Source organism: Brachyistius frenatus, unplaced genomic scaffold (genome assembly GCF_029030835.1).
Source record: "Brachyistius frenatus isolate BFR_SWC_R1_liver_20210118 unplaced genomic scaffold, ASM2903083v1 Contig_22, whole genome shotgun sequence".
Lineage (NCBI taxonomy): Eukaryota > Metazoa > Chordata > Actinopteri > Embiotocidae > Brachyistius > Brachyistius frenatus.
Genome location: NW_027210621.1, coordinates 4,313,599 through 4,323,472, shown reverse-complemented (window position 1 = coordinate 4,323,472; position 9,874 = coordinate 4,313,599). Strand labels below are relative to the sequence as shown.

The 9,874-nt window shown below is 41.0% G+C and overlaps 2 protein-coding genes across 2 annotated transcripts; one reads left to right on the top strand and one right to left on the bottom strand.

The window, feature by feature from the left end:
• Positions 1 to 301: 301 nt before the first annotated feature.
• Positions 302 to 5,107, top strand: gcna (germ cell nuclear acidic peptidase). Its single transcript, XM_069696722.1, has 12 exons — positions 302 to 512; positions 661 to 772; positions 876 to 945; positions 1,033 to 1,085; positions 1,169 to 1,235; positions 1,336 to 1,406; positions 2,230 to 2,649; positions 2,783 to 2,957; positions 3,088 to 3,232; positions 4,038 to 4,173; positions 4,296 to 4,500; positions 4,596 to 5,107. Exons 1-12 carry the CDS (start codon positions 402 to 404, stop codon positions 4,825 to 4,827), a joined length of 1,797 nt encoding a protein of 598 aa, XP_069552823.1. The 5' UTR covers positions 302 to 401; the 3' UTR covers positions 4,828 to 5,107.
• Positions 5,108 to 7,287: 2,180 nt separating this feature from the next.
• On the bottom strand, positions 7,288 to 9,643 carry cetn2 (centrin, EF-hand protein, 2). The gene is made up of 5 exons (XM_069697007.1): positions 9,348 to 9,643; positions 9,005 to 9,169; positions 8,789 to 8,917; positions 8,414 to 8,551; positions 7,288 to 8,207 (listed from the first exon to the last, which is right to left on the bottom strand). The coding sequence occupies exons 1-5, from the start codon at positions 9,348 to 9,350 to the stop codon at positions 8,118 to 8,120; spliced, it is 525 nt and encodes a 174-aa protein (XP_069553108.1). The 5' UTR covers positions 9,351 to 9,643; the 3' UTR covers positions 7,288 to 8,117.
• Between the last annotated feature and the right edge of the window lie 231 nt (positions 9,644 to 9,874).

Below are 9,874 nucleotides of genomic sequence, written 5' to 3'. Positions count from 1 at the left end.
TAAATCCTGTCCGCCGCTCTTCCCCCTTTTTTTGTTTTTTACGAACAGAAGCGCATTTGGTAAACGTATGTTTATTAAAATATATTTTAGCACTGCAATTTGTTTTAAACGGGGATTTATGTCGTATCTACCGATAGAAAACACACCGTTTAGTTTTTATTGGTGTTGCTAACGGTAACGCTAACGTCTTCCAGCTACAGTGGCTGTAGCGCTTTACGCCTCGAGAGATTTATTTTGTATTTGCTATAAATATGATTTTTTTTTTTTAAACGAAAGTTAATGTTTTTTGTTTTTTTTTTAAAACTATTAGCTAGCCTTAATTTATAGTATTTTTTTGGCCGTTACCTCACAGGCTGGACTAGATGTTAAATATCTCGTGCTGATGTGTGCGTGTTGCCAGAATGGAGGACAGTGAGGACAGTGTGGACAATGACGCCTGCAAATTATTTGAAAAAGTGGCTAAAAAGATGGGGTGGATGGATGAGGGAGGACTGGACGGAGCAGAAAAAAAGGTACAATTCATTAACCATAACACAGAACCGAGGACATTTCTCCATAACTGGCAAAACTGCGCTAACCGAGATATATAACGTCTGACTGGGGACACACGTGGAAAAAAAGAAAAAAGTTATAAACAAATGCTGTTCTCGTTGTTTCTAGTTGATGAGTATAATTGGGAAGACTCGTCATACTGGCACAGGTGGTCATCCGTCGGCCAGTGAGTGGAGAAACAAGGCAATGAGCGAGTCCAGTGATGACGACTTTGACCTGTGTGAGTGGTTTTTAACTCGGTTAAGTTAGTTATATCTTAAGGATATGACTGTGGTTACATATATGGGGTGTTTTGTTTTTCATTTTACCCTTTGATTCATCAGTTCTTCTGGAAAAGTCTACACCCCAAGCAAAAGCTGCTTCACAGAAGCAATGCAGTGCAAAGAAAGACAGGTCTGGAAGAACAAAACGTGTTTTTTGTGAAGCATAATCTGTGCCCTGGTGGTGGTGTTAGTTGTAAAGCACTTTTATCCTTTTCAGTTCAAATGTTCTTGTGACCTCCGATGACGACGATGATGTCATTTTTGAGACATGTGAGTGTTGGGCACTTTCTTCTGGGGGGTAAATTTTGTCATTACCAGATGATAAAAAATGTTTGTCTTTCTGCTTATTGCAGTTCTACAACAAGTGAAAACTCCTAAAACCAAACCAAAGAAAATATCAGAAAGTGGGAGTGACAATAGGTGAGTGTTCTGCATTTGTTTTTCTTTCAGTCATTGACACTGTTGGTAGTTTATCTTTCATAAATCCCTGTTTTCACGTGTGTTGTTTTTTTTCCCACAGCCTCCAGAAGTTTATCGTGGATGACAGCTCATCAGATGATGACTTTATTAAGAAAAAATCTACTTTTCGAGGTAAGTCGGTAAGTGTTTGCGCAGGCTCTGTGCTTCAGTGCTTTTAATTTGAAATGGATGCTACATGTAGGTAGGTCGTAGGTACGAGCTGTGTTTGAGATTCAGCTGGTTTAACACAGAGACAAAAGTTTAAGGGTTAAAAAAATAACTTGACAGAAACACTTAGAGTCAAACAAAATCATCATATTCACTATCTTGGAGATATTTAGGAAACCATTTGTGGTCAATGACAGACCCACTTACCAAAATCAACATGCAATGTATCTTCCCTGGTGTTTCTCACCCGGGCCTTCTCTGCAACGAGCTTTAGCTCTTGCTCATTTGTGGGATCTCTCTACCCGTTAGTATGGTTTTCATAAGGTAGACTGCAACTTAGTCAGACTCATCTCAGGTGGTTGACTCGTCCAGTGAAGGATATTACACCTCCTCACCTTGAAAGGTTTTTGGTTGCGTATGTTTAGATTTTTGTCTTTCAGAATGTTAAAATATTATCCAATTTACCTTTGATGCATTTGTCTGAAGGTCGGCACACAGAATGTCTTCGTATACCTCTACACTTATCCTGTTGTTGCTGTCAGCAGGATAACACCACACAGCTGCCCAAAAAAATGTTTAGTAGCGAAGTGTCCAATTACTTTTGAACCTTTGTAGTTGGGCTACAATGTGTTAAAATGGTTATGTCCCTCACAATTCTTTCAATATTGACACAAGCCGACTCACAGCTGAGACTTGGGCTGAATAACAGAAAATGTGCAACTGTACAAACACTGATAGTTTTGACTGCATATTTGTATTGCAGTGATTTTGTTCATCTGTTTTGCAGTTCCTCAGAAGAGCAATACTCCAGCAGCCCAGCACCCACCGAGGAGACCACTCGCTCAGTTTAACTCACCGGTGTTTGTTAGTGACAGTGAGGATGATGAAGATGATATTTTGGTCAAGAGCACTTGGAGGACTCGTCACTCAAAGCCCAAGCCCCCGCTGAAGGCTACCAAGAATAACTCTCCTCTGAGTGACAAAGAGGACCGTTCACCATCATTTCCCTTTCCTCCCGTTCCTTCTCCGTTTCCTTTTCTCCACCGGAAAACGGCAGCATCGATGGCGTCTCCCAAACGCACTCTTTCAGCCCCTTCGAGGCTGAAGGAGTCGGAGAGTTCTGAGGAGGAGTTTATATCACTGCTGGAGAGACTGAAGAAGAAAAGCATTTTTAAAGACACTTCATTACCACCTCAGAGCACCAAAGGTACACTAGCCTCCTTGATTATGACTGTCGTTATCCAACAGTTTATAGCTTTTATTTTCATTCCAGTTGTGAGGCTGATATTTCTCTCTCTCTTTTTTGTTTTATTTCAATTTTAATTTGTCCTCTGATGTAGAATGCATTAAAGAGCCTACAGTGTCAGTTCCTCCTGTGAAGGGATTCACAACGCCACGCTCCAAACCATCAATGGCATCAATGGAAACACCATTACACGTGAAGATACCAGGGAAATCCTCCATCTTGAAGCCTGTAGTCAGTCAGACAGAACCCAGACGTGGTCCCATCAGCAGGTACATGCGCTGACCACTTTTCATGTAGAGACATGAATGTACTGTATAATATACCCTGAGCAGCTGTCCGTCTGTCCCTCGCTCATACACAGATATTTGACTTTATTTGTCCCTGTTCATGTTCTTCCAGGGTAGCATTGTGTAAGACCCCAGGCTGCTTCTTGCAGTCGCTCACAAACCCTGGCTCCACCTATCAGGACAAATTCAAGCGGAACAAGGAAGACCTTACAAGCAAACTTTACCAACTGTACAATACCACTGTATTTGACAGCAAGGTGATGAACGTAATTCCTCATTTCATTTACTGGTTTTTTTTTTTCCTCACACATCTAAAGTATATTCAAATACTTAGAAAGCTCAGTCAAACATGTTCTGTTCTTCATGACCTGTGTTTCAGCACATTCAGTTTGAAATACAATAATGGATATTACATTAGTGTCAAGATTTCATTTAGATGGGTTTACATCAGTATAGAAAGAGACATAACCCCTTTAAGAGCTTGTTTATAGTGACAGAAATAATTGGACAGATAAACATGAAGACATGATATTTCAAATTTTGTGGAATATCCTTTGCACTCATTGACTGCCTGAAATGTAATGGCAGCTATATATGCCTTAGCCATTGTAGAACCACCACCAGGTTTGACAGATTTAGTGGGACTGTACCTCAGATTGAAATCAGGTGGTTGTCCAGGACATTCTCCCTCTTCACCCTGGTAAATCCTCTGGTGGTTTTGGCCACGTGTAGAAACATGACAGATGACGTGCAGGTATATGACGGATGATGTGTAGAAATATGACGGATGACGTGTAGAAATATGACTGATGATGCGCCGTCCAACTAGCTTTGATGTATTTGGCTGAATCTGACCTGTCATGTCTTCCAACACAGTTCTTTCAGTACTGATGTAAACTTACTCAAATTTAAGCAGGTGTGTACACTTTATTTTACATTGAATTGGTTGAGGCTCAGAAATACATTAAAATAGTTGTAAATGCGACTGTACACCACACTGTTGATTTGCTTCGTTAACATATACTGTGTTTCCTTTTTCCTTTTCTGATATTACTTTTGTAGCTCCCCATTAATATGTCAGTAACCTGGAATAAGAAGATGCGTAAAACAGCTGGCCACTGTATTACAGGGCAGGAAAGAGGTGGAGGGAACCGATATGCTCGCATCGAACTGTCAGAGAAAGTCTGTGACTGTGCAGGTAATGCTTGAGTAAACCAAATAGCCTAAAGTCATAATCTGCTTCTGCTGTGTTGTCCATGAGTATGTAATGTCACATGTCATGCATGGTCAAATTGTCCACGTATGGTCCATCTCTCCCAGATCGTCTCAGGGATACACTGATCCATGAGATGTGTCACGCTGCAACATGGCTGATCAACGGCGTCAGGGACGGGCACGGGAATTTCTGGAAGCTGTACGCTCGCAAATCCACGCTGGTGCATCCCGAGCTGCCCATGGTCACACGCTGCCACAGCTATGACATCAAGTACAAGTTCCAATACAAGTGCACCCGCTGCCAGAACATGTACGTCCCACTGATTTCATATTTGTTCTTTACATTTGCATATTCATGACATCATCTCTGCTGAGAAATCTTTCTTTTATCTTTATTGTTCACAGGGTCGGGCGTCATTCCAAGTCCCTGGACACGCAGAGGTTTGTGTGTGCCCTCTGCACAGGTCAGTTTGTCTTAGTGACGCCCTCAAAGCCGCGTGCTCCCACACCTTTTGCCAACTTTGTCAAAGAAAATTACGGGAATGTGCGGCAGGAGCTGGCGGGACAAAATCATGCGGAAGTCATGCGTAAACTCAGTGCAGACTTTGCTGCAAAGACGAAACTCGGTCAAAGCTGAGCCGCTAACTTTACGTACAAACGGAAACATTCTCAAATCGTGAATCAACTAGTCTTACATTACTGAGCAGCTGTGACTTTTAATATTGAATCCATTTTGTTAAGTTTTTCATGTATTTCTGTGTTTATATGTCATTAAAGTTAGTGTAGATGATAAAACTGAGCCTAAACAGCAAATTCATGTTGCTGACTTTGACTGTGTAATGTTTGGTGTGTGTGTGTGGGTAAATTCACACCAAATCTTATTCAGAGCATTTGATTCTCACTGGAAATCAGCTTCTTCAGGAAGAAAAATGTTTGATTTATCAAATTTTGCTATAATTTTCTCATTCGAATAGCAACAAATAAAGTTAAAATTACTTTTTTACCGAAACAGACCTTTGACATCTTTATGTGTGGATATCTGTATGTGAACAAATATGTAACCTAAAACTATTTTTCCTAATATATATGCCTTTTAATTTGAGTTATTTGTTATTATGATTGCCAGAGAAAACACTGTAGATGTTGGAGTTTCTTTTTACCATAAACAATTTTTGAGATATTAATACATTTTTAGTCAATAATTCATGGTATGTAGTTTTCATTGGCAACTTGTCAACAAAACCAAAAAATACTTACCTTAAATCATATAAATTTAGTGTTTCATGTTTTCACTTTTCATACCAAGGAACTGTTTGCATTTCAAAATTTTTATTTGTTCCAGGATGGAAGCATTTTTAGAAATTCGGTGAGGTGAGTGTGGGTGAAAGACGTTTGCGATGTGTTTTCCGTGACTGAGGAATGAGGAAAATATTGACAAGCAGAATATAGTTCTGCACAGATGCATTAATAGTGTCTCAGACTTTAATATGAATAAGCAAATGCAATCCCAATTACAAACAACTAGCTTTTGACACATCACTGTCAGACAGGATGGGTTGCTTGAGGACTGACCTGCAGGCCTCATGAGGCTGAGCAAATGCTGTAATGTTGGCACACACAAGGAGGAGCCAGTTGAAGTCAGCCATCAGAATGAAACACGTCTGTGAATGTGTTTGCTGTATCGTATCGAGCTGCAAAGGAAGAGAAAAAGACAACTTTGAAGCAGATCAGAAGTTAAGTGTGAAACAACTTTTTTTTTTTCCTTTTTAAGATTAGTTCAAACTTACCTTATTGCTGTGTTCCAAATGGCGTACTTGTGCCCTAACACTCACTATTTTGAGTGCATAAGTGCGTTCACACTGTCAAGTACCAGGATTATGCACTCACAACACCCCAAAAAGAAGTGTGAAACTGGACACTTTCCACCCTAAATGGTCACCATCTTGGCTCCATACAGGAAGGGGCGGGGCCAACGGCATGACAAATTTTCTAATTAAGGCTCTGAGAAAGCTGCAGCTGTTCCTGAACACCCCACTCCCCCTCCCACACACACACACACACACACGTTTCTTTTTCACTATTGCTGCTGGACAGAAGAATCCGTTTTGTTTATTCAGTGTGATAAACAAAGGGCATGAAAATACGTTGATTTCTGGGTCTGTTGAAAGTGCTGTGATTGACACAAGTCCGTCCTAGTCTCTGCTTCATAATAGGTCCCGACTCGCCTATTATGAAAACTGCACCAACAAAGTCTTTATAAGAACAGTAAGAGACAAAACTGAAAATTTTATTTTATGTCTTCACATTTTACACAGTTGGACCTTTTCTTCAGTCCTGCTCTGGCTGTAGAGGGTTTTGTCCCTATGAAGTGGCCCTTGCACTGAGTTATTGATGTGTCCCAAAAGGACAACCTCTAATCTGGACCCTCTACCCGTCAAGAGACTTTGGCTCTGGTACTTTATTGCACTGTGGACATTACTGTGGTGGTGTCTGCTACTTGACCATCCTGACTTCTGTCGGGATGTGCGTGAAGAACTGCTCTGCTCCAAGAGTGCCGTATGACTCTTGTCTTCATTCTCCTTCCCATTCTTTTGGTAATTTAAAACTACCTGATCCCTAGCTGCCTGCACTGTGACACTCTTAATATAGAAACCACCTGAAGGTTGTAGGTGACGGTGTGGACCTGCAGCAAAAGATAAGACAGGCTGCACACAGGAATAGAATCAACAACCAAAGTTTGTCATGACTAATTATTTTGAGATGATTTTTGAAAGCTTATAATTTTTTTCCTGTGCTGCTGGCTGTAAATCTTCCTGTTGAACACAGCAGGACTTTGCACATTTAATACACCACACTTTAATATGTACTTGCTTGAAAAAGTAAGGTTGGACAGCCGAGTCCATAAACCGTGATAAGGTAGGACCATCTTCCTGTAAATTGTTTGCATTTCAAAGGCAAACATTGTGTTTCATTAGTGGCAGTGTAATAAATCCAAGCTTGATATGAGTTCCAGAAATCTGAAATAAAAACAGTCAAGCTGTTCAAACACAGGTGACGAGAAACGCTTATAAAAATGAAGAATAAAAGACAGGACAAGCTGCTTCGATATATTTAATTTGTACCTCAAACACTAATATGCTGTTCATCTACTTATTAATTCACCATATATTATACAAAACATTCAAGAATACAGAGGAGAAAATATGCACAACAGAAGGATAAATACTTGATGCTACAAGAAAAATACATCAACAATCATAGTTTAAAGACGGAAGGAGCCGTGGGGAAGGTGTGCAGGTCAGAGGGGTCGGGCAGCTTCCCTGATCGTGATGATCGCCCCTTCAAAAGAGGCACAGGCACCGATCCACAGGCAGCAGCGTGGAGATGAGACGGCACTCCCCGGTCGGCAGCAGTCAACCAACTTCTCACGTTACAAATTTCTCAGGAAAAGCGGTATAAAAAGAAACACTGGCATTACCAGCATAACACAAAAACAATCCACAGACGTATCTGACATAATGCACAAACTGGAGCAAAGCATTGGAATGTACTGGGTTTGTCACTGTGTTGATGCAGGCACTGAGATTTCTTAACGGTTAACCTACACGGTATCATTAATATCAATATATACTCTTCATAAAAGTATGCAGCATTCCAAACAAGAGAGCACTCTCTTATTGTTTTGACAAGATGCGATGTAAATTATCATGAGAATTTGGCATTTCACCTTGACTTCTTGTTTAAGTCAGGTTCCTTTCGATGGATGTGGCTGTTAAAAGTTTTGATTGACTCGTTATAAGTACAAATGTATGGCACCACACAGTAGCAGGTTTTTTTTGGAGAAAAATGTATGTGCAGCCTTACATGAACAACCCTCACTGTTCCCCTCGACACTGCATCACCTGACCTTAACATCATGCAATTGCTTCAGTACAGGCAGGTTTTCTTCATGATGCGCAGGAACTCCTGCTGGTTCACTTCTCCGTCTCCATCTCTGTCCGCTTCATCTATCATTTCCTTTAAAACAAAACACACAATGTAACAGGAGAAAAGAAGAACCGCGGGATGGAGAAAGCACGAGAAAACGATGTGCTGACATTATTTTAAGATAGCAGTAATGCTGTAAGTAAGTTGCAGTAACCGGCTTTTATTTTTTTTCATTATTAGCAGGTGGAGGTGTTATTTATCTGAATACTGTTTGATTACATAATGTTGTGCCTCACCTGCAGCTCTTCATCTGTCAGGTTCTCTCCGAGCTCTTTGGCTACTCTCTTCAGATTCTTGAACGAGATCTTGCCCGTCTCGTCGTCGTCAAACAGGCGGAAAGCTTTCAGGATCTCCTCTTTGGAGTCCTTCTCAGCCTAAAATCATAAAAGATGAGGAGTAGTTTTACAACTGAAAAAGAAACACAACCAGTATACTCATTGAGAAGGTACAGGGTTAAGATGTAACCCATTGCGTAATAAATCAACTAGCTTTAGGTCTGGATTCTTCCATCAGAATGGCAAAACTAGTGACGCCCTTTAAAAACTAAACACAAATTTAACACTGCTTGATTTACAAGTATTGGGACACAATATTAAATCATACACATCTACCATTTTCTGTGTCATGATGGAGAGGAAGTCAGCGAAGGAGATCCTTCCTGTGCCATCTTTATCCACTTCACCAATCATCTTCTTGATTTCCTCTTTCTTCGGTTCAAATCCCAGAGCTCTCATTGCAACCTGGCACAGGGTTAAAAAGGTAGACGGTGAAACACAACATATCGAGAGACGATTTCAATGAGATAGTCAGTGTTTGAGCCGTTTTACCTTGAGCTCCTTTACATCGATGTACCCAGAGCCATCGGTGTCGAACAGCTCGAAGGCCTCCCTGATCTCCTGCTTCTGCTCCTCAGTCAGCTCTGGCTTTGGGGTTGTCTTCTTGCGAGGAGGGGGCACTGGACCCTGCAGGGATGGCCTCTTGGCACTGGTTGCCTGGTGGGGGGGGACAGAGGAGGAAGAAAAAAAAACACAATCTCTATTACAGGATTATGGGTATTTCCCCAGACCTATAATAAACAATGCAGCTGTTTACAAGAATAATAATCTGCAGCTCAAATGCAGCACATTAACATGGATGGTTATGATAAGATTATAAGGCATATTCACTCACCATCAGTTGCTGTGTATTTGACTGACAAAAAGAAAGCAGATCTACGAGGCAATCACTGTTCTCGTCTGAGCAATGAAGCCTCCCTATCACTTCGGGAGGAGGAGATCAGAAAACGGTTTCTGCTTTACATCAATCGCTCGCGTTCACTGTTCAGTTACACTGAATGTCGGATCAGTATGTTGTGAATCAAAGCTTCTTGTTTATTTCGCAGAAATACCTGACAAAATGTTGCCGAAAATCACCGTTTCTCGCTGAGAGCATGCACACCAGCTGCTGTCACGGAGGTGGATGCTTGATTTGGTTACCTTCGTCGCCAGCAGACCAAAAAAAAAAAAAAAAGTTGTAGAAGGTTGCAGGCAGGCACAAGTGGGGCATCAAATCAAACGCACCAGTCGGGCAAAGAGCTGATTGGTTGCTGGAAATCATGGGGTCGTTACAAGATCAGAAATACCGAGCTATAGACTGAAGTAAAACCTCGGATATAACCTGGAATATATTGTGGAGAAATGGGGAAGTCTGATGTCATA

Excerpts from the sequence above, each read along its gene's own strand:
- gcna (XM_069696722.1), top strand. The coding sequence starts at position 402 with ATGGAGGACAGTGAGGACAGTGTGGACAATGACGCCTGCAAATTATTT. Across the intron at positions 773-875 it reads TGATGACGACTTTGACCTGT|TTCTTCTGGAAAAGTCTACA; the intron begins GTGAGTGGTTTT and ends TTGATTCATCAG. Across the intron at positions 1,086-1,168 it reads TGATGTCATTTTTGAGACAT|TTCTACAACAAGTGAAAACT; the intron begins GTGAGTGTTGGG and ends TGCTTATTGCAG.
- cetn2 (XM_069697007.1), bottom strand. Across the intron at positions 8,552-8,788 it reads CCATCATGACACAGAAAATG|GCTGAGAAGGACTCCAAAGA; the intron begins GTAGATGTGTAT and ends TTATGATTTTAG. Across the intron at positions 8,208-8,413 it reads TGACAGATGAAGAGCTGCAG|GAAATGATAGATGAAGCGGA; the intron begins GTGAGGCACAAC and ends TTTGTTTTAAAG.